Source organism: Pristiophorus japonicus, chromosome 17 (assembly GCF_044704955.1).
Source record: "Pristiophorus japonicus isolate sPriJap1 chromosome 17, sPriJap1.hap1, whole genome shotgun sequence".
Classification (NCBI taxonomy): Eukaryota; Metazoa; Chordata; class Chondrichthyes; family Pristiophoridae; genus Pristiophorus; species Pristiophorus japonicus.
This window is the reverse complement of record NC_091993.1, coordinates 31,402,704-31,430,529: the sequence shown is the minus strand read 5'-3', so window position 1 is coordinate 31,430,529 and position 27,826 is coordinate 31,402,704. Positions and strand designations below refer to the sequence as shown.

At 46.9% G+C, this 27,826-nt stretch overlaps 1 protein-coding gene across 4 annotated transcripts in view; it reads left to right on the top strand.

Moving 5' to 3' along the window:
• The first annotated feature begins 485 nt into the window (after positions 1–485).
• Positions 486–27,826, top strand: part of LOC139227648 (stereocilin-like) — a 39,031-nt gene continuing 11,690 nt past the window's right edge. The window contains exons 1-14 of one of the 4 annotated variants that reach the window (XM_070858566.1): positions 486–583; positions 1,454–1,636; positions 5,313–5,351; positions 5,457–5,624; positions 12,405–12,542; positions 14,251–14,315; positions 15,582–15,705; positions 18,979–19,067; positions 19,589–19,724; positions 21,183–21,379; positions 24,564–24,654; positions 25,210–25,399; positions 26,888–27,057; positions 27,604–27,759. In XM_070858566.1, the coding sequence (XP_070714667.1) occupies positions 1,520–1,636; positions 5,313–5,351; positions 5,457–5,624; positions 12,405–12,542; positions 14,251–14,315; positions 15,582–15,705; positions 18,979–19,067; positions 19,589–19,724; positions 21,183–21,379; positions 24,564–24,654; positions 25,210–25,399; positions 26,888–27,057; positions 27,604–27,759 (1,680 nt within the window). In that variant the 5' untranslated portion in view covers positions 486–583; positions 1,454–1,519. Of the gene's footprint in view, positions 593–615; positions 1,176–1,208; positions 1,339–1,453; positions 1,637–5,312; positions 5,352–5,456; positions 5,625–12,404; positions 12,543–14,250; positions 14,316–15,581; positions 15,706–18,978; positions 19,068–19,588; positions 19,725–21,182; positions 21,380–24,563; positions 24,655–25,209; positions 25,400–26,887; positions 27,058–27,603; positions 27,760–27,826 lie in introns of those variants that run through there. The other 3 variants (XM_070858568.1, XM_070858567.1, XM_070858565.1) reach the window with 3 other exon arrangements.

Genomic DNA, 27,826 nt, shown 5'->3' with positions numbered 1-27,826 from the left:
GCGTCATCACCGTGTGCAGCGACCCGTTTTCGCCCCGGAGCAAAAACTCGGTGGCACCCCTTGAAGCTGCCATGGTCGATGCCGTTACCGTTCTGTAGGCCGCTCGCGGGGCGAAAATTAACGGGGAGGTGCGGCGGCAAAAAGGTTTAAATTGGTCGACTTACCGGTCGCGGCCGCCTTCACTGCGTATCGCGGGGTCCGTGCCGCGAACTTGCAGCCCGGCACTGCGCTTGTGTGCCGGGGTGCTGCCACAGCACCCCGCTCACTGGTGGGCCAGACTCGGCAGCTTGGCCCTCTCCTTTACTGGAAGAGGAGGGCTCTGTCTTCCCGCCAGCGCTACGCGGAGGGACACGTAACGCTGGAAACCACGCGTTGCTTTGCGGCCCGGTCTCGCCCCCGAGAGGACGTGGAGTGCGAGATTTGGAGCATCGCTTCCTCTCGGGGGCGGGGGGCGGTTAGCCCAATATAGCTCACGGGGCGGGGCGGGGTAGGACTTTGGCGTCTTGCGCAGGAACTCCAAACGGGGGCCTACCGAATTTTCAGCCAATAAAGTTTGAGAAAGGAACAGACGAACGACAGAGAAGTAAATAGGGTGAATTCAGGTCAAATTAGATAGAAAGAGAGGGATTAAGAGAGAGAGAAAAAAAGAGACAAAGGAAAACTAAGAGAATTTTTTTTATAATTTGACATTTTAAAAAATCTTTGAGAAGAATTTACGATCTGCAGCAATCAGACTCAACAGTTTAACTTGTTCCGTTTCTGAGCCGGAGAGATTGATTGCCATTGCATTAACAATTATCACATTACCAAAAGGGTGCTTCTGCTGTTAATCATGAGTACTAACTTTCTGCGGCAAGTTTACTGGGCGATTCATGTGCAAATCCAGCAAGTTCTTGAGAATAATGGGAAGGCTGAGGGCGAGAGTGCGTTTGTGCGAGGCAAGCAGCAGAGAGGCGGAAATCCACCCGCGATTTCTGGCGATTTGCGACACATGGCAAATCTCCCATCCTCTGAACCTGCTGGCTGATTTGCGCATTAGCATCGTTGGCTAAACAAAAGCCGTTAATTTTTATCTCGCTCGTATATTGAAGAAGCTTTAGGTTTTGTTAGCTTTCACGTCAGTGTGGGTGCCACACCGCGATCTGCCGCAGAGGGTCTATCCACGCGATCGCAAGGTTAGCAAAACAGCGTATCGTCTGATTTACCGTGAGACGCACTGCTGGTGATGCACTATAAAGGTCTTGTGATAAGTGAGCGCTCCCTGTGAGTGCCACACTTGCTTCCTGTCACACTTCCCTTGTCACGCTTAGTTATTATACAGCGCACATGCGACGCACGGTGGGTCAAGCCGCGGGAAATTTGGCAGCTTATAAAAATATTCTTGAAAAACTTAAAGCAGCTTGGGTTGGTACCTCCGCTAATGTCACTATTGCCTCTTCTACTTCACATACAGCTCACCGAGTTCTTGAGCAGAACAACCAGCGTAACCAACCAAGGGTTCTTGGTAACCGATGAACTAATGAGTATGGCAGGGCTCCTTCCAATCCTTGGGTTATCCTTTATAAAACAGCTTCATCCTGGACAAATACAGGCCATGCTCCCCGAGCTCAGTACAATGAACTTCTCTCCTGTCCAGGTAATCTTTTCTTCGGTGCACCTCAGTACTGCCGTGTATTTTTACAATTGCGTTTTTCACTGATGCTCCCAAATCTATATCTGGGAGCAGGGATGAGATAAGGGGGACTTCCTGACTTGGAAAAATGAGGTAGGCGAAGGAGAGATAGAGACAGGGACTATGGGGAAGAACATAAGAATTAGGAGCAGGAGTCGGCCATTCGGCCCCTTGAGCCTGCTCCACCATTCAATGAGATCATGGCTGATATTCTACCTCAACTCCACTTTCCTGCACTATCCCCACATCTCTTGATTCTCTTAATACCCTGTATTCAAAAATCTATCGATCTCTGGCTTGAATATACTCAACGACTGAGCCTCCACAGCCCTCTGGGGTAGAGAATTCCAAAGATTCACCACTCTCTGAGTGAAGGAATTTCTCCTCATCTCAGTCCTAAATGGCCGACCCCTTATTCTGAGACTGTGACCCCTGATTCTACACTCCCCAGCCCAGGGGAAGCATCCTCCCTACATCTACCCTGTCAAGCCTTGTAAGAATTTTGTATGTTTTAATAAGATCACCTCTCATTCTTCTAAAATCGAGAGAATATCGGCCTAGTCTACTTCATATCTCCTCGTAGGACAATCCCCCCATCCCAGGAATCAGTCTGGTGAACCTTTGTTGCACTCCCTCTATGACAAGTATATCCTTCCTTAGGTAAGGAGACCAAAACTGTACACAGTACTCCAGGTGTGGTCTCACCAGGACCCTATATAATTGCAGTAAGATGTCTTTACTCTTGTACTCAATTCCTCTTGTATTAAAGGCCAACATACCATTTGCTTTCTTAATTGCTTGTTGTACCTGCATGTTAACTTTCAGTAGGGCTAAGACAGAAGAGAATAAATGATTGGCAATAAGATATTGCAGTATCAAATGAGTTGGGAGAGAGAGGTTAGGCAGCAGCTTCGAAATGGTGGTACATCACCTGATGGCCACTTTGACCACGATAGTTTGGGCAGGCTAGACTTGCCGATTGTGCAGCTGAAATTTTTTAAAGAGCAAATCAAATTATTGGGAAACTCATTTGGTTCGTTAACAATAGTGTAGGTTTACTTTAGTTGAACATCCCGGCGTGTTTCAATTATTAAAGATGAAATAGCAGCGCATTTGGAAAGCAGTGACAGGATCGGTCCAAGTCAGCATGGATTTATGAAAGGGAAGTCATGCTTGAAAAATCTTCTAGAATTTTTTGAGCATGTAACTAGCAGAGTGGACAAGGGAGAACAAGTGGATGTGGTGTATTTGGACTTTCAAAAGGTTTTTGACAAGGTCCCACACAAGAGATTGGTGTGCAAAATTAAAGCACATGGTATTGGGGGTAATGTACTGATATGGATAGAGAAATGGTTAGCAGACAGGAAGCAGAGAGTCGAGATAAACGAGCCCTTTTCAGAATGGCAGGCAGTGACTAGTGGGGTGCCGCAGGGCTCAGTGCTGGGACCCCAGCTATTTACAATATACATCAATGATTTAGATGAAGGAATTGAGAGTAATATCTCCAAGTTTGCAGATGAGACTAAGCTGGGTGGCGGTGTGAGCTGTGAGGAGGACGCTAAGAGGCTGCAGAGTGACTTGGATAGGTTAGGTGAGTGGGCAAATGCATGGCAGATGCAGTATAGTGTGGATAAATGTGAGGTTATCAATTTTGGTGGCAAAAACATGAAGGCAGACTATTATCTGAATGGCGGCAGATTAGGAAAAGGGGAGGTGCAATGAGACCTGGGTGTCATTGTGCATCAGTCATTGAAGGTTGGCATGCTGGTGCAGCAGGCGGTGAAGAAGGCAAATGGTATGTTGGCCTTCATAGCGAGGGGATTTGTGTACAGGAGCAACGAGGTCTTACTGCAGCTGTACAGGGCCTTGCTGAGGCCTCACCTGGAATATTGTGTTCAGTTTTGGTCTCCTAATCTGAGGAAGGACATTCTTGCTATTGAGGAAGTGCAGCGAAGGTTCACCAGACTAATTCCCGGGATGGCAGGACTGACATCAGAGGAGAGACTGGATCGATTGGGCCTGTATTCACTGGAGTTTAGAAGAATGTGAGGGGATCTCAGAGAAACATATAAGATTCTGACGGGAATGGACAGGTTAGATGCAGGAAGAATGTTCCCGATGTTGGGAGAGTCCAGAACCAGGGGTCACAGTCTAAGAATAAGGGGTAGGCCATTTAGGATCGAGATGAGGAGAAACTTCTTCACTCAGAGAGTTGTTAACCTGTGGAATTCTCTACCACAGAGAGTTGTTGATGCCAGTTCGTTAGATATATTCAAGAGGGAGTTAGATATGGCCCTTATGGCTCAAGGGATCAAGGGGTATGGAGAGAAAGCAGGAAAGGGGTACTGAGGTGAATGATCAGCCATGACCTTATTGAATGGTGGTGTAGGCTTGAAGGGCCGAATGGCCTACTCCTGCACCTAGTTTCTATGTTTCTATAATTAGTGACCGTGGTTGGGAGAACATTGAGAGGAGATTTGATCGAAGTGTTCAAAATTAGGAGGGGTCTGGACAGAGTAAATAGAGAGAAACTGTTCCCATTGGGGAAGGGTCGAGAACCAGAGGACACAGATTTAAGGTGATTGGCAGAGGAACCAAAGGCGAGCTATGATGAAAAAAATGTTCATGCAGCAAGTGGTTAGGATCTGGAATGCGCTGCCTGAGAGGGCGGTGGAAGCAGATTCAATCGTGGCTTTCAAAAGGGAGTTGGATAAGTATCTGAAGGAAAACAATTGCAGGGCTACAGGGAAAGGGCAGGGTAGTGGGACTGGCTGAGGTGCTCTTGCAGAGAGCCGGCACGGGCTCGACGGGCCGAATAGCCTCCTTCTGTGCTGTAACCATTCTATGATGGTGGAGGGAGCATCTGCCTTGTGATTCTGGACGTGTTGGGCAAGAGCCCTATAGGCTGGTCAGAAGCTGAACGGGGCACAAGAGTGGTGGAGATCTGGTGAGATAGACCACTGCCCAGGTGCCCAGGTCCCTGGCCCATGGGAATGGAAAAACTACCCTCAAGTGACCAAAACTATTTAGAAATAAACGTCAGTAGAGTTACAAAGGTACGTGAGTGGTTAGTGCAGACTGATTTGATGCAAGTCTCCTGTCTCTATTGGCTGCCAGGCCCTATGGGCAACGTTCTCATTGAGCTGCGCGGCACTGTAGCGGTCTGGAGGTCCTACACTGGCCGGTCGCCGGTTTTTGAATGGAAAAACAGCGCATGCGTGGAAATTTGAATGGGCTGCGCACCCAAAAAAAATTTCGGGGGAACATTGCCTACCCCTTGGTGACATCATCCGAAAACACGCCGTCAGTTTCCACATGTACGCTGATGACACCCAGCTCTACCTCACCACCACTTCTCTCAACCCCTCCACGGTCTCTAAATTGTCAGACTGCTTGTCCGACATCCAGTACTGGATATGTAGAAATTTCCTGCAAATAAATATTGGGAAGACCGAAGTCATTGTCTTGAGGTCATCCAAAACTCAGCAGCCTTTGTCCTAACTCGCGCCAAGTCCTGCTACGTTACAGGTGCTATATAAATACAAGTTGTGGTTGTTGTTGGATTCAGCACTTCCAACACTTCTCCAATCAAATGATGTCTTCGAAGTTTATGTATTAATATTTATAACATTTATTTCAGGCCAGGGAAATAATTGACAAGCTACTTCAAAACGTGTCTGTAAGTATTGCCCAGATTTGAATTCTTTTGACAGGTGTCACGTACCAGTTTCAGGATTTGATTTGAAGCTTTGCCCACAATCCGTTTCTCTTTGTCACTCTGCAGATTACAGAGGAGCTGCTGGAGAGCCTGGGGTCGGCAGTGATAGGTCTCAGCCCATCGATTCTGCGAGTCATTCCAACAGCTCTACTGGTGCACGCCCTGCCCAGCATGGCAGAGCATGAACGTAAACTGAGTCCTGTCCAGAAGCTGATCATTGTAAATAAGCTATGGGTTGGTATCACGAGATCTCGCCATTTTATCTCTCTTCTTCGCTCTTATCGTAGCGTTTTCTATCTCTGTGTGGGGTTTCAGCTGTGGCTCAGTGGGTAGCACTCTCAGCTCTATACCAGGAGATTGCAGGTTCGAGTCCCACTCCAGAGATTTGAGCCCAATATCTCGTGTGATACTTCCACGCAGTGCTGAGGGAGCGCTGCACTGTCGGAGGTGCCGTCTTTTGGGTGAGACGTTAAACTGAGGCCTCGTCTGCTCTCTCAGGTGGACGTAAAAGATCCTGGCCAATATTTATCCCTCAGCCAACATCACTAAAAACAGATGATCTGGTCATCATCACATTGCTGTTTGTGGGAGCTTGCTGTGCGCAAATTGACTACCACATTACAACAGTGACTACATTTCAAAAGTACTTCATTGGCTATAAAGCGGTTTGGGACATCCTGAGGTTATGAAAGGCGCTATATAAATGCAAGTTCTTTCTTGTTCTTTCTTTTTCTTTCTGTGCTTTGAGGGGAATGGTAGCATAGTGGTTATGTGCTACACTACTAATCCAGAGGCCTGGACTAATGATCCTGAGACATGAGTTCAAACCCTCCATGGCAACTGGGAAATTTAAATTCTGTTAATTAAATAAATGTGAAATAAAAAGCTAGTAATGATAACATGAAACTATTGTTTTGTCGTTAAAAACCCATCTGGTTCACTAATGTCCTTCAGGGAAGGAAATCTGCTGCCCTTACCCAGTCTGGCCTATATGTGACTCCAGACCCACAGCAATGTGGTTGAGTCTTAGCTGCCCTCTGAAATGGCCCAGCGACACATTCGTGTATTCAAGAAGGCAGCTCACCACCACCTTCTCCAGGGCGGTTAGGGAGCGGCGATAAATGCCAGCCTTGCCAGCGACGCTCACATCCCATGAAAGAATGTTTTTTAATTCCCCTTTGACTTGGATTGTCCCAATCGCAGTATTAAATCATTTATCAAATTTCAATCTGTGATAGAAGAGATTCCATTCTAATCCCAAGCAAATTCCAGCACCGCTCTTCACAAAAAGCAACCAAACCAACAGGCCCCCATTTGGCCATTGCTTGTCCCGAGTTAGCTAATGTCTGCCTAGATATTGGGGTGCAGGTTTGTTCATTTATCGGGGCTCAGTGCATTGAAATAAATGGCCAGTTCATCTCTTTTGATGGTGCTGGTTAAGGGAGGAATGTTGGCAGGTACAGCTCCCCTCTTCAAACAGTGCCATGGGTTTTATTTTGTACTCCCCTCTGTTCACCCCCACCACCCTCCGCAGTTCAAAGGTCCCGCAGTACTGCACTGCAGTGTCAGCCTAGATTACACACTCCAATCGTGAAACGGAGCTTGAACCCACGACCTTCTGACTTGGAGGCGAGGGGACGGGAGAAAGCTGGAGGGACTCGGCTCAGTCAAGTAGGGACTCCATGGGAGCTTGAACAGGTAGGTGCAGGGGTTAATGAAGTGAGATAAGATATAGAATGATACAGCGCAGAAGGAGGCCATTCGGCCCATTGTGCCTGTGCCGGCTCTTGGAAAGAGCGATCCGATTAGTCCCACTCCTCCTGCTCTTTCCCCATATCCTTGTAATCTTTTTTTCTTCAAGTATATATCCAATTTTCTTTTGAAAATTGCTATTGAATCTGTTGTGTATGGAGAAGGAGTCAGACTGAACACTGTGAGCTCAAAGTAAAGTGTGACCTTGGTCTTTTATTGCAGGTCACAATGTTGAATCATTGTGGGTGGAGATTAGAGATAGTAAGGGGAAAAAAGTCACTGGTGGGCGTAGTTTATAGGCCCCCAAATAATAACTTCACGGTGGGGCGGGCAATAATCAAGGGAATAATGGAGGCATGTGAAAAAGGAACGGCAGTAATCATGGAGGATTTTAACCTACATATCGATTGGTCAAATCAAATCGCACAGGGTAACCTGGAGGAGGAATTCATAGAATGCATACGTGATTGTTTCTTAAAACAGTATGTTACAGAACCTACAAGGGAGCAAGCTATCTTAGATCTGGTCCTGTGTAATGAGACAGGAATAATAAATGATCTCCGAGTAAAAGATCCTCTCGGAATGAGTGATCACAGTATGGTTGAATTTGTAATACAGATTGAGGGTGAGGAAGTAGTGTCTCAAACGAGCGTACTATGCTTAAACAAAGGGGACTACAGTGGGATGAGGGCAGAGTTGGCTAAAGTAGACTGGAAACACAGACTAAACGGTGGCACAATTGAGGAACAGTGGAGGACTTTTAAGGAGCTCTTTCATAGTGCTCAACAAAATTATATTCCAGTGAAAAAGAAGGGCGGTAAGAGAAGGGATAACCAGCCGTGGATAACCAAGGAAATAAAGGAGAGTATCAAATTAAAAACCATTGCGTATAAGGTGGCCAAGGTTAGTGGGAAACTAGAAGATTGGGAAAATTTTAAACAACAGCAAAGAATGACTAAGAAAGCAATAAAGAAAGGAAAGATAGATTACGAAGGTAAACTTGTGCAAAACATAAAAACGGATAGTAAAAGCTTTTACAGATATATAAAACGGAAAAGAGTGACTAAACTAAATGTTGGTCCCTTAGAAGATGAAAAGGGGGATTTAATAATGGGAAATGTGGAAATGGCTGAGGTCTTAAACAATTATTTTGCTTCGGTCTTCACAGTGGAAGGCACAAAAACCATGCCAAAAATTGCTGGTCACAGGAATGTGGGAAGGGAGGACCTTGAGACAATCACTATCACTAGGGAGGTAGTGCTGGACAGGCTAATGGGACTCAAGGTAGACAAGTCCCCTGGTCCTGATGAAATGCATCCCAGGGTATTAAAAGAGATGGGGGAAGTTATAGCAGATGCATTCGTTATAATCTACCAAAATTCTCTGGACTCTGGGGAGGTACCAACGGATTGGAAAGCAGCTAATGTAACGCCTCTGTTTAAAAAAGGGGGCAGACAAAAGGTAGGTGACTATAGGCCGGTTAGTTTAACATCTGTAGTGGGGAAAATGCTTGAAACTATCATTAAGGAAGAAATAGCGGGACATCTAGATAGGAATAGTGCAATCAAGCAGACGCAGCATGGATTCATGAAGGGGAAATCATGTTTAACTAATTTACTAGAATTCTTTGAGGATATAATGAGCATGGTGGATAGAGGTGTACCGATGGATGTGGTGTATTTAGATTTTCAAAAGGCATTCGATAAGGTGCCACACAAAAGGTTACTGCAGAAGATAAAGGTACGCAGAGTCAGAGGAAATGTATTAGCATGGCTAGAGAATTGGCTGGCTAACAGAAAGCAGAGAGTCGGGATAAATGGGTCCTTTTCGGGTTGGAAATCGGTGGTTAGTGGTGTGCCACAGTGATTGGTGCTGGGACCACAACTGTTTACAATATACATAGATGACCTGGAAGAGGGGACGGAGTGTAGTGTAACAAAATTTGCAGATGGCACAAAGATTAGTGGGAAAGCGGGTTGTGTAGAGGACACAGAGAGGCTGCAAAGAGATTTAGATAGATTAAGCGAATGGGCTAAGGTTTGGCAGATGGACTACAATGTCGGAAAGTGTGAGGTCATCCACCTTGGGAAAAAAAACAGTAAAAGGGAATATTATTTGAATGGGGAGAAATTACAACATGCTGCGGTGCAGAGGGACCTGGGGGTGAATCCCAAAAAGTTAGTTTGCAGGTACAGCAGGTAATCAGGAAGGCGAATGGAATGTTGGCCTTCATTGTGAGAGGGATGGAGTACAAAAGCAGGGAGATCCTGCTGCAACTGTATAGGGTATTGGTGAGGCCGCACCTGGAGTACTGCGAGCAGTTTTGGTCACCTTACTTAAGAAAGGATATACTAGCTTTGGAGGGGGTACAGAGACGATTCACTAGGCTGATTCCGGAGATGAGGGGGTTACCTTATGATGATAGATTGAGTAGACTGGGGTCTTTACTCGTTGGAGTTCAGAAGGATGAGGGGTGATCTTATAGAAACATTTAAAATAATGAAAGGAATAGACAAGATAGAGGCAGAGAGGTTGTTTCCACTGGTCGGGGAGACTAGAACTAGGGGGCACAGCCTCAAAATACGGGGGAGCCAATTTAAAACCGAGTTGAGAAGGAATTTCTTCTCCCAGAGGGTTGTGAATCTGTGGAATTCTCTGCCCAAGGAAGCAGTAGAGGCTAGCTCATTGAAAGTATTCAAGTCACAGATAGATAGATTTTTAACCAATGAGGGAATTAAGGGTTACGGGGAGCGGGCGGGTAAGTGGAGCTGAGTCCACGGCCAGATCAGCCGTGATCTTGTTGAATGGCGGAGCAGGCTCGAGGGGCTAGATGGCCTACTCCTGTTCCTAATTCTTATGTTCTTATGTCTCCAGAGTGCCTCTCCAACCTGTGAAGCCTTCTTAAATACCTGTGCTCCCAAGGGATTATGGGATCCCTTGGGACGCTGGGGAATGAGCCCTCTGGTGGCTGTACAGAGTAAATACAAATCCACATATATAACAGAATCTGCTTCATAACAACTCGCTGCGTAAAATGATGTTTCCTCATGTCACGTCTGGTTCTTTTGCCAATCACCTTAAACCTGCATCCCCTGGTTACCCACTCTCCTGCCACTGGAAAAAGTTTCTCCTTATATCAAAACCACTCCTGCTTTTGAACACCTCGATCATATCTCCTCTTAACCTTCTCTGCTTTAAGGAGAACAACCCCAGCTTCTCCGGTCTGTCCCCATGGAACCGTGAGTGTTCATCTTTGTCTGAGGGAGGTCAGGCCTGCACCTTCTCGATTTCAACCTTTTGTGTGTTAGAAGACAATGATTTTGACCACGCATTAATCACATCAGGGAATTGACATTTAAAAGTAATTTAAATATTTGATGACGTTATCAGCCAGCGTTGCTTGATAAATGTGCACCAGAGCAAAGGACTTTGCGGCTGGATGGATCCTCAATAATGGATTAGTCTGTGGTTTGTAAAGGGGTTTTGGCAGTGTGAAATTTCATTAAGGAATGATATTTGAACCTGGTCGAGGTGAGTGATTGGTTAACGTATTCTGACACCTTACCTGGACCAGCCCCAAGAGCAAGTTTGAGTTTACAGTAACGCAATAACCCGAGCCATTCGGTTGTCAGAGTTGGGAAACAGTGGACTGTTTGGTAACCTGACCACAGAAATCAGTCTCCTAAATCGGCTGGTCAGTCACTTTGTTAATTATGCTTAATATAATATCTTAATTATTCTAGATTTGGGTGCTCATTCGCTTATATTTGCTCTTAAATAATTGTTGGGTTCAGAATGTTATTCTGGTCTCCCGTTCTGCCCTCCGATTTTCACCATTCCTGTCCTGAAGGTGCTGACTCTCGGGATAGGACAGTGCACTCACCAATGCTGCACTCCCAAAGCGGTCACACTTGACGGGAGTGAAGGTCGGAGAGTACTGTCCAGCCAAAATTTCAACCCATCCTCCCTTCAAATACAGTTCCCCACTGGGACTGTAGGAGCTGTGTCAACTGTGGCTCAGTGGGCAGCACTCGCCTGAGAGTCAGAAGGTTGTGGGTTCAAGTCCCACTCCAGGAACTTGAGCACTAAAATCTTGGTGGCCACTCCCGAGGGAGTGCTGCACTGTCGAAGGGGCAGTACTAAGGGAGTGCCGCACTGTCGGAGGTGCCATCTTTCAGATGAGACGTTAAACCGAGGCCCCATCTGCTCTCTCAGGTGGATGTAAAAGATCCCACGGCACTATTTTGAAGCAGGGGAGTTATCCCTGGTGTCCTGGGGCCAATATTTATCCCTCAATCAACATCACTTTAAAAAAAATATATAAAACATGTTTTTTAAAACAGTTTACCTTTTGTGGTTTGAGCTTGCTGTGTGCAACAGTGACCACATTTCAGAAGTACTTCATTGGCTGTAAAGCGCTTTGGGACGTCCTGAGGTTGTGAAAGGCGAGTCCTTTCTTCTTTGCCTTGTAGTTCCACAGGTGCCAACCCCCTCACACTTCACCTCCCCTAAGTATCAGTTCTACATGTACAAACCTACATAGGCTATTTGACCATGGTGTTATCACAGCCGATGCCATTATTAGCCTCATCTGCCGTCCACATGTGCAGGCCACTGGATCACAATCGGGAGCTGAAACCCTGGATTTTTCCCCTTCCAAGCCCAGTAATACCGAGGCCAAATGAAACAACTGGGGATCTGAAACATGCGACCCAAGGAGGTGGTGTTAGCTGATCCCATAAATAATTTTCAAACAGAGTTGGACAGGTAGTTGAGGATGAGGAGCTTGCAAGGATACGGGCAAAAAGCAGGGATGTGGGACTAAGCTCGTGTGCTCTTTCAAAGAGCCGTCACAGGCACGACGGGCCAAAGGGCTTCCTGTGCTGTAAGTTTCAATGAATCTATGAAACTCTACCTCTGTCCCAACTGAGATCAGCTGTACCGAGGCGGAGTGAGACTCCTCCCCCCCCAGGTGATGCCACACCTGATGCACTTGGTCGAACTGATGCCGAGTTAGACTGCAGTTATACTGCATGTTTTGCATGGCTGTGATGCCAAAGCCATTTTGTGGAGTGTTGCCCTGTATAACCGGCGTGTATCTGATCTGTGTGCTAATGTTGCATTAAGTCCAGAGGCGCATATTTTAGAAAGGTGCAAAATAGACGGAATGTGTCTTTACCACATTAAAGGCGCAATATAAATACAATTTGTTGATTCTTAAAGCAACGCATTTCTAATTGTCATGTTAATTTTTTTTGTTAGGAATCTGACAATATGAAGTGGCTCAAAGATTTGGATTCTCTTGTAAAGGAAATTCCTCTAATATCTTTGAAGCCAAAGGTGAACATGCTATTGTCCAACGCCAATGACACGATGCAAATGAAATGGTCTGTGCAACAGGTAATATTTTCAATTTGACAAACTTTTTTGACTAACTCTTAAGTCCTAAATAAATGACTCTTCCCCGGGTAACTCAGCTGGTTAAGGCAGGAAGTATCTGGGTTAATGAGGGGGAAACTGGGGAGCGTTCCCCTGCTCCTGAATCCTGTCCGGAAACCCGTGCAGGAATTGCGCGCGTGTGCATTCTGGGTGTGGACAAGATTGGATTTGGCTGTGATTCCACCTGCTGTCAAACAGCTTGCTGAATGTTGGACATCTTGGGGAGTTTTTAAACATTTGTTCATGGAATGTGGGTGTCGCTGGTAAAGCCTGCACTTATTGCCCATCCCTAATTGTCCATGAGCCACCGCATTGAACCGTTGCACTACTTCTTTCTAGAGGTTTGGTACAACTGAGTGTCTCGCTGGGCCATTTCAGAGGGCAGTTAAGAGTCAACCACATTGCTGTGGGTCTGGAGTCACATATCGGCCAGACCGGCAGATTCCCTTCCCTAAAGGACATTAGTGAACCAGTTGGGTTTTTACGACAATCCGGTAGTTTCATGGTCACCATTACTGACACTGGCTTTTTTAACAATTCCACATTTATTTAATTAAGTGAATTTAAATTCCCCAGCTGCCATGGTGGGATTTGAACTCATGTCTCCGGATTATTAGTCCAGGCCTCTGGATCACTCGTCCAGTAACACAACCACTATGCTATCGTACCCTCACTTAATCAAATTTCTTTGTATCTTAGAGCAACAGGCTTTCCAAGATAAACAGGATGGCTTTGAAGTGGCACGAGAGGAAAGCCTGGCTTGCCTTATGCTTTTCGTGCCCGAGTGTTATATACAAAAAGTGCTTGTATAAGGAAATAAGGGACAGTAATGATGTCTGTCATGAGTGATTAAAGTGTAACACTGGTAGCTAGTGTAATAAACATAGGCAGAGGGATCCACTAACTATAGTATAGAAAGATAACGGTTAATAAACCCTATTCTTCAAAGAGGTTAATAACATTTGCTAGATCAGTTGTTAATTTTAAATCTGAGATTGATAGCTTTTTGTTAACCAAAGATATTAAGAGATAAGGGCCAAAGGAGGGTATATGGAGTTAGGTCGCAGATCAGCCATGATCTCATTGAATGGCCTCCTCCTGTTCCTATGCTCATAACCGTTACATCAGGAAGTCTTGTTTAAAGGAAGTCGCTTTGGAATAAGCAACTGCAGCTGTTTACATGAATAGAGGGACTGCAAAGGATTTGGGAACAGATATGCCATGAGATCTTATCTGTGACATGGACCTTTGATGTCGGCAGAATATGGTGTATAAAGGAACATGGTTTTCAATAGAAACCTAGAAGCTGCTCTCTCTACAGTTAGGCCGATCACCTGGGCTGTATATCAATAAAGTTTGTTCTGTATACTCCTCCATTAAGTGTCTCGTGCTTACTTGAAGTGTGTTATTGTTAGTCATAGAGAGAAGGAGGTTGAATACTAACACTGACCTTCACTATCTGGGCTTGCTTGTGAGGAGTGGCCATTTGAAGGAGGTCCTAGCTTGTGGAAAATGTCGTCTGAACCATAACCGACAAGAGTTATGCTTCAGGAGGGAATAAAGTTTGAGTTTTGTTCAAAATAAAAACTTAGGTTGTGTTTAGCGGGGTGTGCAAGGAAACTAAGAGAAGTTCTGGCCATGTCATTTGACATTTCTTCCCATGTTACAGGCACAGCTGCTCTTTGGAAAAGTTTCAGAAGCAAATGACCACAATCTGACTGAAGATCTCTTCAGGTAAGTTGCTCTAGTTTCTCTTTCCAGCAATGGAATGGTGCAACACACTGAGCGGCGGAGCGTGTTGAAGATGTGACAGGGTGCCATAGGACCATGTCGGTGTCCAGAGATAGTGACAGTCATCGGGCTGTTCTGCTGAATGCACCACGGCCAAATCTGATCCTGATGTCCACACTCTTCAACAAGCGTGGCAGTCAGGAGTGGCTTGTTGTCCTCCATAGGCTGTAGTTGCTGAGCTCCCACTGCTGACCAGACCTTGAATCTAAAATCTATCTGTTCAGGAGCACTATTTATACATTAAGCTATTGAGGAAGCTCTTCACATAGTTAGATCTTCCCTGCATCCTCGCTGTGTTAGAATCGGGCCTCATTGCACTGTCATATTCTTCAGAGTGTCAGCCAATGAGTTGGAGGCGGGGCGGGACCTATGGCAGGATTCACAGTAAACACTCTCTTTACTCAACGAGCAGCGTCTGTTTAAACAGTGCACCACAGAGTCTATACGAACTGCAGCAACGTCTCCCGATAAAAGCGGGATTATTTCCCCAGCACAGTGCAGAATGGTTACACAATACGAATGGTGTGGTAAAACCGATCCCAGTCACTCTCAACAGCGCAGTCTCCAGGCAAGACTGACCAGGGAATTACCCTCACCAGGAATTGTGGTGTGACTATATGCAGCCCGCTCTACAGAGTCAGTGACAAAGAGTCATCAATTTAATTTCAGTCATTGAAAGAGTGAAGAGAGAGAAACATCTTTGCACAGAGGGATTTTGGAGCATGGACTTTTCCTGAGACAGGGCCTCGGTTTAAAGTCTCGTCCAAAAGACAGCATCTCCGACAGTGTGGTACATGCTCAGTACTGCACTGGGGATGTGAGCCTAGATTTAGGGGCTCAGGTTTCCAGAGTGAGGTTTGAACCCACAACCTTCTGACTCAGAGGCGAGAGTGCTGCCCACTGAGCCACGGTTGACACGGCTTGTGTGATGGTCTTCATTCATTGCCAAAAGGCGTTCCTGGTGCTGCCACCATCTGTAACCAGTTTGCAACCACCAGTACTTCACACTCGTGTTACGCAGCTCAAACTACCCTCACAAGGCACCATCTATAGTCGGATTGCACTTCACTAAACTCCGAATGCTGAAACTAGGGATTACACATGCAGCAAATGTCAGGGTGTAAATACTCCAGGTTAATCATGCATATACTTTTTAATCACATGTAGAAAGTGATAACTTTGATTTGTTTCCACACCTACGTTCTTCAGTTCTCTTGGACTTGTGGCACGTGGAGTGGATTGTGCGACTCTGAAACATCTAGTGACACCCAATACGTTCCTGAAACTCCTACGATTTTTCCGGGATCTGCCGATTGAATTGCCGATGACCCTGGTAAGTTTGGGTGCCTTCTGCTTGCGTCTCAGGCCTGTCACTGAGTAAGCTCACTGACAGGGGTATCCCTGGGGCGGGGGTTTGCACACTCATCTAACCCCCTTATACACTTACTGGCTCAGTAATTCCTCCAAACAAGTTTCCCCACTGATAGAACTAACTCAAAGTTTGAAGAAAAAGCACCTTTGTGATAAAGTTTATTTAGTGGCGCCATGATACATCACAGGCAGTCCCTCGAAATTGAGCAAGACTTGCTTCCACTCTAAAAGTGAATTCTCGGGTGACTGAACAGTCCAATACGGGAATGACAGTCTCTGTCACAAATGGGGCAGACAGTGGTTGAGGGAACGTGTGGGTGGGACTGGTTTGCCGCACGCTCCTTCCGCTGCCTGCGCTTGATTTCTGCATGCTCTCGGCGACGAGACTCGAGGTGCTCAGCAGCCTCCTGGATGCTCTTCCTCCACTTAGGGCGGTCTTTGGCCAGGGATTCCCAGGTGTCGGTGGGGATGTTGCATTTTATCAAGGAGGCTTTGAGGGTGTCCTTGAAACGCTTCCTCTGCCCACCTGGGGCTCGCTTGTCATGTAGGAGTTCCGAGTAGAGCGCTTGCTTTGGGAGTCTTGTGTCGGGCATGCGGACAGTGTGGACCACCCAACGGAGCTGGTCAAGTGTGGTCAGTGCTTCGATGCTGGGGATGTTGGCCTGGTCGAGGACACTAATGTTGGTGCATCTGTCCTCCATGGGGATTTGCAGGATCTTGCGGAGACATTGTTGGTGGTATTTCTCCAGCGACTTGAGGTGTCTACTGTACATGGTCCACGTCTCTGAGCCATACAGGAGGGCGGGTATTACTACAGCCCTGTAGACCATGAGCTTGGTGCCAGATTTGAGGGTCTCATCTTCAAAAACTCTCTTCATCAGGCCATGATACATATTACCCGAACAGCCATCGCTTCACTTGCACCTGAAGGTAGGAACGTAGGAACAGGAGGAGGCCATTCAGCCCCTCTAGTCTGTTCTGCCATTCAGTGGGATCATGACTGATCTGGCCCTCCACTCCATTTGCCCGCCTTTGCTCCATATCTCTTGATTTCCTTAATTAAAGCTTTCAGTGCGGAGTTATACTGCCGGCTCATGTTGCTCTCTGGCCAGAGGTGTTGGCCAGATGTGAAGTATGCTTACAAATACTCCTAGAACTCGCAACAGCAATTATTGTTTATATTACATCATAAATGTAATGAAAGCGTCTCAGTGCACATCATGGGAGATATTGAAACGGGTGGCCAAAAGCTTGGTTAGGTTTTAAGGAATGTCTTAAGGAAAGAGGGAGAGGTTAAGGGAAGTAATGCCAGAGCTTGGGCCCAGGCCGCCAATATTGGAGCGATGGAAATCGGGGGGATGTGCAAGAGGTCAGAATTGGAGGAGCGCAGAGATCTTAGATGGTGTGGTGGGGGGGTGGGGGTGCTGGAGGAGGTTACAGAGGTAGGGAGGGGCAAGGCCATGAAGGGATTTGAACAGGGGGAAGAAAATTTTACATTTGAGTTGTTGCCGGACCGGGAGCCAATGTAGGTTAGTGAGCATATGGGGTGAACAGGACTTGGTGCGAGTTAGGACACGGGGCATCGAGCACAGGGGGTGATGGGTGAGCGGGACTTGGTGTGAGTTAGGACACGGGGCAGCGAGCACAGGGAGTGATGCGTGAGCGGGACTTGGTGCGAGTTAGGACACGGGGCATCGAGCACAGTGGGTGATGGGTGAGCGGGACTTGGTGCGAGTTAGGACATGGGGCAGTGAGCACAGGGGGTGATGGGTGAGTGGGACTTGGTGCGAGTTAGGATACGGGGCAGCGAGCACAGGGGGTGATGGGTGAGCGGGACTTGGTGCGAGTTAGGATACGGGGCAGCGAGCACAGGGGGTGATGGGTGAGTGGGTCTTGGTGCGAGTTAGGATACGGGGCAGTGAGCACAGGGGGTGATGGGTGAGCGGGATTTGGTGCGAGTTAGGATACGGGGCAGCGAGCATAGGGGGTGATGGGTGAGCGGGACTTGGTGCGAGTTAGGACATGGGGCAGCGAGCACAGGGGGTGATGGGTGAGCGGGACTTGGTGCGAGTTAGGACACGGGGCATCGAGCACAGGGGGTGATGGGTGAGCGGGACTGGGTGCGAGTTAGGATACGGGGCAGCGAGCACAGGGGGTGATGGGTGAGTGGGACTTGGTGCGAGTTAGGATACGGGGCAGTGAGCACAGGGGGTGATGGGTGAGCGGGATTTGGTGCGAGTTAGGATACGGGGCAGCGAGCATAGGGGGTGATGGGTGAGCGGGACTTGGTGCGAGTTAGGACATGGGGCAGCGAGCACAGGGGGTGATGGGTGAGCGGGACTTGGTGCGAGTTAGGACACGGGGCATCGAGCACAGGGGGTGATGGGTGAGCGGGACTTGGTGCGAGTTAGGATACGGGGCAGCGAGCACAGGGGGTGATGGGTGAGCGGGACTTGGTGCGAGTTAGGACACGGGGCAGCGAGCACAGGGGGTGATGGGTGAGCGGGACTTGGTGCGAGTTAGGACACGGGGCAGCCGAGTTTTGGATGAGCGCAGGTGGGAGACTGGCCAGGAGAGCCTTGGAATATTCGAGTCTGATGGTAACAGGCAGGGATGAGGGCTTCAGCAGGAGATGAGCTTTAGGGATGCAGCCAGTGTGGCTGCTCAACCAGAGGGGCGGTAGACCATGGGCTCAGGACGATTACTCCTTGCGCACCGAGCTCCCAACGTGTAGCCGAGGCACCGCAGAGGAGGGGAGAAGGAGAAATACCAGGAAGCTGACTCGATGCAGGTAGACCAATGGACAGCAGCCTGGACCGAGTCCTGGGAGGTCAGAGTTCAGCATGTAGCCCTGGGAATGCTGAACCAAATTGATCTCCAGTCAGGCTGAAGGGAACAGTCAGATGTGAACCTCATTGCTCCTTCTACCCCACTGCCCCCAGCAAACCCCAGTTCACAGTGACATTGCTCAGTGTCAGGGTACAGACATTAAGAGCTAAACATACAGGGCTGTGGGGAAAGAGCAGGAGGAGTGGGACTAATCGGATCGTTCTGTCACAGAGCCGGCACAGGCACGATGGGCCGAATGGCCACCTCCTGTGCTTACGATTCTGCGTTAAACCAGAAGTGAGAGTCTTTAAGCAAACATGAAAACATTCTTACTTTAAAAAAAAATCACTATTATTAAAAGAAATGGCTAAACATTTAAAGCAACACTGTGCCCTTATTTTCACAGAGAAACTGCATTCTGGAGGCAGTGAACAGATTTGTCCTTTCCACAGAGACCGTGCAGAGTATGCGGCCTCAGCTGCTCTTCGACCTCCAGTAAGTAACCACTTGCAGTCGGAACGGTCGGAAGCCAAGTACTGCATCTGTTTCAAAAACAGTTATTGCAAAGTACTTACAGCACAGAAACAGACCATGCGGCCCCACCGCTCCGTGCCGGTGTTTATGCTCCACACCAGCCCCCTCCTGCCCCTCTCAATCACACCCCATCACCGTATCCTTCTATTCCCTTCTCCCTCATGTGTTTATCCAGTTTCCCCTTAAATGCATCGATACTATTCACCTCAACCCCTCCCTGTGGCAGCGAGTTCCATGTTCTCACCCCTCTCTGGGGAAAGAAGTTTCTCCTGAATTCCCTCTCAGATTTATCAGTGACTATCTTATATTTAAGGCCCCGAGCTCTGGTCTCGCGTGCAAGTGGAAACATCTTCTCTACGTCAACCCTATCGAACCCTTTCATAATCTTACAGACCTCTATTAGGTCACCCCCTCAGCCTTCTCTCAACTAGAGAAACGAGCCCCGGCCTGTTCAGATTATTAAGGTTATTTTTTTTTTGTAGGCTATTGAAAATTAAAAGATTTTCCATCAACATGACACAGAGGTTGCTCCAAATCCTGGTAGATAATCCAATTCCTTTCTTAAAGATCCCAAGTTCGAAGCAGAGTCTGATGGTGGACTGGATTGTACAAGTACTGGTAAGATGTGAGCTCTTTCATCATTGGTCACCGGTTTCGGTGTAATAGGCAGAAATGGTTTCCCTATTTGTCCATTTCAAACTTGCAGTGATTGAACAATATCTGGATGGAACAGCTTGCATTTATATAGCGCCTTTAATGTCGTAAAACATCCCAGGGCGTTTCACAGGGATGTAATCACACAAAATGTGACACCGAGCTGCACAAGGAGATATTAGGATAGGTGACCAAAAGCTTGGTCAAATAATATTTTTATTCGTTTACGGGATGTGGGCATCGCTGGCAAGGGCAGCATTTATTGCTCCATCCCTAATTGTTGTAGTCCTTGTGGTGCTTATTGGTTTTTGTAGCGGTTTGGTACAACTGAGTGTCTCGCTGGGCCATTTCAGGGGGCAGTTAAGAGTCAACCACATTGCTGGGGTCTGGAGTCACATATCGGCCAGACCGGGTAAGGACGGCAGATTTCCTTCCCTAAAAAGCATATTAGTGAACCAGCTGGGTTTTTTATGACAAAACGGTAGTTTCATGGTCACCATGAGACCAGTTTTTTATTCCAGAGTTATTTAATTAACTGAATTTAAATTCCCCAGCTGCCGTGGTTGGATTTGAACGCAGGTCTCCAGATCATTCGTCCGGGACTCTGGATTACTGGTCCAGTAACATAACCACTGTGCTATCATTCCCTAATCAGAAATAATAGGGGGAAAATTGATTTCTGTTTTAGGAAGACATCATCATCATCATCATAGGCAATCCCTCGAATCAAGGATGACTTGCTTCCACGTCAAAAAGTTCACAGGTGTTTCAATGATGGACCTAAAATTCCAGGTCCGAACTACATCCTGAAGGATGGAAGATGCCTGTGCTTGGATTTTTTATAACGTGCAGTGACCGTTGCACACCAGCCACCACACGGGCTTGACAGAGCTAGGCCTTGGTCCAGTAGCAAGGGTTAGCCAGGACGACTGGAGACCAGCTCTACTTAGGAAGTAGACTTTTGGTAATTAGATTACATTGTTGGACAACCCACTCAAAAACTGGGTGGTAACAATGGCCATACTCGCTTCCCCTTTCTGAATGACCGCCCCTCCTCCGTAGGGTCTGTTTTCCTACAGAAGCATCTCTCGACCAAGCTCCGAATTCCCAAGGGAAGTCTTGATGTGGATCTAAACAGGAGACTCGAGGTAGTATCACTCGAGGCAGGAGTCATCCTTTTGATTGAAGAGTTTTGGTGAGACCAGTCAATTCTGCTTTCACCAAATGTGAAATTTAATTATAAACCAATCAAAACCACAAATGCTCTCAAATATTTCTGACTGTCTTATTGGCCCATAGTATTTTGAGATGAATTAACATACTGCTAACGTTTATATAAAAATAACGCTTGCGTAAGTTTTCAGTCAGTCTGATCTGGTGCTGATCACTTTCAAATATATATACCTTTCTTTTAATATTCAGAATTTATACGATCCAGTGTTTTCCAAAGCAGGGTTTGATTTACTGGGATCTGCACTGCCTTTTGTTGCTGATGAAATATTCATGGCGATCCCACGAGCAGAGTTGAAGGCAAAACTGTTGGAGATTAAAGATTACTGTTTTGACAGACAGAAGAAATTTCTGCTGGGCGACATATTAACTAAAGACAACATGTTTGGGTAGGTAACGCCGCAGTTTGCAGAGTTTCCTGTTTCACTGAGGTGGGACTGGTCATGTTAAATGTAATGTATGCACCTGTGAACGTGCTCACAGGTCTGTGGGGCTGTTGCACTGTGAGTGACTTAGCCAGTCATGTGATGTTCACAAGGCTCAATAAAACCCCAGCCAGTTTAGTTCAGGATCTGCACGACGAGGCATGCAGTTGTGAACCCGGTGGATGAACCGATCGGGTTCAGTTTGATAAACCTTTGCTAATAAACCAGCTCATTCCTTACAGCAAATGTGTAGCAGGGAATTCTTAAGCAAAGAACCCATGAAACAAATACACTACATACTGAATTTTAGAAAAAAGGCTGCATATAGTGACGCTACAAATCCCGGGCCAGAATGGAGATGATTGGGTAATTCCCTCGTCAATCTCGCCTGGAGATCACACTGCTCTGAGTGACTGGAATCGATTTTACGCACATCATTTGTATTGTGCAACCATCCTTCACTCACCGCATTGTGCTGGGGAAATAACCTGCTTTTATTGGGAGACTTTGCTGTAGTTTTGGTCATGTTTGTTATGTATTGTCCAGATACATTAAATGTATAAGTACAGTGGTGCGCCACAGAGGGCGCTGTGTTGGGAGACCTGAAAGTACCTGCAAGACAGAGTATGAAAGGCTGCCCACCACACCTGAGAGACACTCTGGAGTTGTACAATAAAGGACTAAGGTCACAGCAGTTACTACAACACCAGACCGTGTGGAGTCAGTGATTTGAGTGCTACGTACATTACAATGTTCTGTTTGCTGTAACTCGTAGAGACTCTTTTTAAATAGACTCTGTAGACTGTTTGATGTAGTTCGTATTGGCTGTGTTTAAATAGACTGTTTGCTGTGAGTCCTGCCATTAGTGCTGCTCGGTCTCCAACTCATTGGCTGACACAGTGGTGTCAATACTCACTTCGGATAAAAAATCTGAAGAAAGTAATCATCTTTATTTTAGAAGGTATCCCAAGTTGTTTCAGAACAACATTTCCAGCCAATATAGAGAATCAGCCAACAAGGCATAATCTTGGCTTGTATTCCCTTGAGTACAGGAGATTGAGGGGTGATCTGATCGGGGTGTTTAGGATTTGATAGGGGGTAGACACAGAGAAATTATTTCCTCTGGTGGGGGAATCAAGAATAAGGGGCCATAAAATTAGAGCCAGGCCATTCAGGAGTGAAAGCAAGAAGCACTTTTTCCACACAAAGGGCACTGGGAATCTAAAACTCTCTTCCCCAAAAGGCTGTGGAGGCCGGAGGTCAATTGGAGCTTTCAAGACTGAGATCGATAGATTTTTGTCGGGTAAGGGTATCGAGAGATATGGAGCCATGGCTGGTAAATGGAGTTGAGGTACAAATCAGCCGTGATCTAACTGAACAGGCTACTCCTGTTCCTGTGTCTCGTTTCTCCTGAAAGTGTTGACTCTGTATTGGGTGCTTTCAGTACCTTGTCCAGATAAAAGACTTGTATTTATATAGCGCCTTTCACGACCACCAGATGTCTCAAAGCGCTTTACAGCCAATGAAGTAGAGTCACTGTTGTAATGTAGGAAACACAGTAGCCAATTTGCACACAGCAAGCTCCCACAAACAGCAATGTGATAATGACCAGATAATCTGTTTTTTTTTTGTGATGTTAATTGAGGGATAAATATTGGTCAGGACACCAGGGATACCTCCCCTGCTTCAAAATAGTGCTGCAGAATCTTTTACATCCACCTGAGAGAGCAGGGATCTTGGTTTAACATATCATTCGAAAGACGGCACCTCCAACAGTGCAGCACTCCCTCAGCACTGCACTGGGAGTGTCAGCCTAGATTTTTGTGCTCAAGTCTCTGGAGTGGGACTTGAACCCACAACCTTCTGACTTAGACATGAGTGTGCTACTCACTGAGCCACAGATGACCTCTACTGATGTGTGAGTTTTGACGTTGAGTGTTGACTGGCTGTCCAACGGCGGCTGAGCCCAATCTAGTCCTCACCCGATGCCCACAGACAGGAGTCGCTGTATTCTGATGAGGAACAGGAGTCCTGGCTGATTTTCTCTTTTCTAATCGAGGGGCACTGGGGCTAATGTAACGCTTCTGCCTCGAATTGACAAGAGATCAGCTTTTTAAAAATGTATTCATTTATGGGATGTGGGTGTGGCTGGCAAGGCCAGCATTTATTGTCCATCCCTAGTTGCCCGGGGGAAGGTGGTGGTGAGCTATTTTTGCTCTGATTTAGGATTGAATCTCCAGGGCCTTATATGGCTTGGCTACTCACTGAATAAACTCACTGAGCCATTTGGAAAGTCCCCATATACAGGTGTAAAGTACTGTGTATCTGTAATATATAACTAGCTGATCTTCCATGGCATTGCATATAGGGAGTAAAGACCCAGTGTAGTCTTCAGATAAAGTGGCATTAAAGGGCAAGGGACTAATGACACCAGTGCACACAGGCATAAATCTGTCCTCATTTTAAAGTCATACAATCTGTCCTGGGTTTCATATAATATTTTAATTTGATATTTATAGTTAATTAGCAAAACATACTGCAGTTGGGAAGTGGGGTTGTTTGGAGCTTAAGGCACTTCCCTGCAGAACAGGCTGAGGAACAGGGAGACGCAAAACCGAGGAGTACAGCACCACTACTGGCAGGAGGTTGTAATTGCAGCGTGACGTTTACATAGACTGTAATGGGAAGTTGACAGGAAGAGCACATGGACGTAATATTTTAATATATTTTACATAATATACTATAGCACGACTATATGCATTATATAATACTCTGTGCTACTCGGGTATATCAAGTTATCGAAATTGTGCTACTAACAATAGTAGAAATTTACCCAAACATTTCAATGTGCATTTGGGTTGAATTCTTGCTGTGTGATATTAATAGCGAGTGGGTTAATCTCAGCATCAAAATAGCAGACAAAAGAATTTACTTCATTGAACTTTATCCGTAATATTGCACGGTGCGATTTCAGCCCAGTGATGTTCAGACTTCAGTTTAGGGCAAGACTTCTCTAAAAGCAGCTTCACAGAAAATATGAGAAAGGTTTGCTAATGCGTTGTAAAAAAAAATTGTCTAAAATTATTAACCAGAGTTATAGGTAGCTCTGCAGTTATAGCAATTTAAACATTTATTTTCTTTTTTCTAGTGATCCCACAAACTGGACCTCACTGATCTTGGACAAGGTCGACCGCCTGGTTTTCTTTCTTTCCATTGATAATATACAGAAGCTTCCAATGGTAACAGTCCCTAATTATACATTAAAAGATTGTATAAAGCTCTGGTTAGACCCAATCTAGGATATCTGTGTTCAGTTCCGGGCACCGTGACTCGGGAAGGATATATCGGCCTTGAAGGGGGAGCAGGGCAGATTCACTGTAATGATACCGAGGCTAAAAGGGTTACATTGTGAGGACTGGCTGCATAGATGTGACTTGTATTCCCTTGGGTTTAGAAGATTAAAGGGTGAACTAATTAAGGTGCTTCAGATGATTAAGGGATTCGAAAGGGTAGATAGAGAGAAACTATTTTCACTAGTGGAGAGAGTCTAGAACAAGGGGCATAACCTCAAAATTAGAGCCAGGCCGCTCAGGGGTGATGCCAAAAACTATAATTGGCTTTGACTATTGTTAAGTGTTTGTTTAACGAGGAGCCATCATTATAAGCGAAGTGGTGTTGCAAAGGTACGTGTTGACTGATCACAGTTAAACTTCCGATCGCAATCGCGAGAAGATTCAAGTATCAGAGATAGTGAGGGGCAAACGCAAACCCTTTCTCTACTCTTGTGGTTTCAGGATGTTTTGACCCTGGAGAGGATTGAGACGTTGTTTCACAGCCAACGGCAGTGGGAAGAAAGTGACTTTGGTTCTGCCTGTCAGCAACAAGTGGAAAGTTCTGATCTCGACGACCTCTTTAGAAAACAGCAAATATTATTGCAAACCTCAGTTGGACTTCTCAACACCAGGCAGCTGCAGACCAAGAACGGTGAGAACAGGTGACTCCACCATTGGTGGCCGTGCCGTCAACTGGCGAGGCCCCAAGTGTCAGCCGTGGCTCAGTGGGCAGCACCTTCGCCTCTGAGTCAGAAGGTTGTGGGTTCAAGTCCCACTCCAGGGACTTGAGCACATAAATCTAGGCTGACACTCCCAGTGCAGTACTGAGGGAGCGCCGCACTGTCAGAGGGGCAGTACTGAGGGAGCGCCGCACTGTCGGAGGGGCAGTACTGAGGGAGCGCCGCACTGTCGGAGGGGCAGTACTGAGGGAGCGCCGCACTGTCGGAGGGGCAGTACTGAGGGAGCGCCGCACTGTCGGAGGGGCCGTACTGAGGGAGCGCCGCACTGTCGGAGGGGCAGTACTGAGGGAGCGCCGCACTGTCGGAGGGGCAGTACTGAGGGAGCGCCGCACTGTCGGAGGGGCAGTACTGAGGGAGCGCTGCACTGTATGAGGGGCAGTACTGAGGGAGCACCGCACCTTCGGAGGGGCAGTACTGAGGGAGCGTCGCACTGTCGGAGGGGCAGTACTGAGGGAGCGCCGCACCATCAGAGGGGCAGTACTGAGGGAGCGCTGCACTGTCAGAGATGTTGTCTTTTGGATGAGACATTAAACCGAGGCCCTGTCTGCTCTCTCAGGTGGACGTAAAAGTTCCCATAACACTATTTCAAAGAGCAGGGGAGTTATCCCCAGTGTCCTGGCCAATATTTATTCATCAATCAGCATCACAAAAGAAAGAACAGATGATCTGGTCATTATCACATTGTTGTTTGTGGGAGCTTGCTGTGTGTTTCCCTCATTACAACAGTGACTACACTTCAAAAGTACTTCATTGGCTGTAAAGCACTTTGAGACGTTCGGTGGTCATGAAAGGCGCTATATAAATTCAAGTCTTTCTTTCTTTAAGCTCTCCACCTCTCTAACTCTCTCTCCTCCTTTAAGACGCTCCTTCACACCTACCTCTTTGACCAAGCTTTTGCTCACCTGCCCTAATATCCCCCCTATGTGACTCGGTGTCCATTTGTTGTGCTTACGCTCCTGTGAAGCGCCTTGGGACGTTTTGCTACTTTAAAGGCGCTATATAAATGCATGGTGTTGTCTCACGACTGGTAAATACAGGACAGGGGTTTCTGTTTGATTGCTGAGTATCTCTACACTGTCAGATACTGTGCCTGTAAGGGTCACACTTCAATTCTGTAGGGAACGAGTGGTCGCTTACGGGAGTGGGCCATGACACTGAGCACGAGAAATATCTGGTACCGTTGACCATTGGGTTGCAGGATGACTTGCTTCCACATGACCGCCTATGATGATGATGATGAGAGTAAGGGGAGGGTGTGGAAGTGGATGGAGCCTGTGAGCAAGTGACTTGCTGTCAGCTTAGCCTGGAGAACAAGTGCGTAAGGGACAGGGAGAAACGGAGAAAATAAGATAAAGGTACCAGGCAGGAAAAAGCTACTAATACTGCTTGTTTCGTGCTAGGCCCCGTCCTAACCTGCAGCTCTGTCCGGACCACCCTACCCTCTGCATGGACCATCAGTTTGCTGACTGCCATGTCCGACGACGATTTCATCAGCTGCTTGGAGATGATTGGACAAGATCCCCACTTTCAGCCGTTCGAACTGTTTCAGCTGCTGGACAGGGTGAAACAGGTACAGATGTTGCACGGCGAGCCCTTCAGCCGTATAAACCAGAACTCACTACCTACCACAGGGAGCAGTTGAGGCCAATAGCGCAAATATATTTAAGGGGAAGTTAGATGTGTGTGTGAGGGAGAAAGGGATAGAAGGATATGTTGATGGGGGAAGATGAAGAAGGGTGGGAGGAGTCTCCTGTGGAGCATAAACACCGGCACGGACCCGTTGAGTTCCACATTCTCACCACTCTCTGGGTAAAGAAGTTTCTCCCGAATTCCCCATTGGATTTATTAGTGACTGTCTGATATTGATGGTCCTTAGTTCTGGTCGCCCCCACAAGTGGAAACATCTTCTCTGCGTCTACCCTATCGAACCCCTTCATAATCTTATAAAGACCTCTATCAGAGCACCCCTCCGCCTTCTCTTTTCCAGAGAGAAGGGCCCCGGCTTGTTCAGTCTTCCCTGACGGGTATCGCCTCTCGGTTCTGGTATCATCCTTGTAAATTCATTTTATCCATTTAAAAAATGAGCAACCATTACAGAATAACTGCACTCTGCCAGATTTACAGACCAGTGTCGGCAATGCCGCCCAACGTGATTGAACAGCTGGGACGAGTAGCGACCCAGTTCACGGAGAGGGAGCTGACGAGACTGGACCTATCGGACCTGGGCGCAGTGGCGGCCCTGGGCAAAATTGCAGAGTGGAGCAGCAAAAAGGTACTCGTCGCCAGCTGGTCGATGCCAGAATGAGTGTGTGTGCTGAGAGGCTGAGCGTGCACCAGGG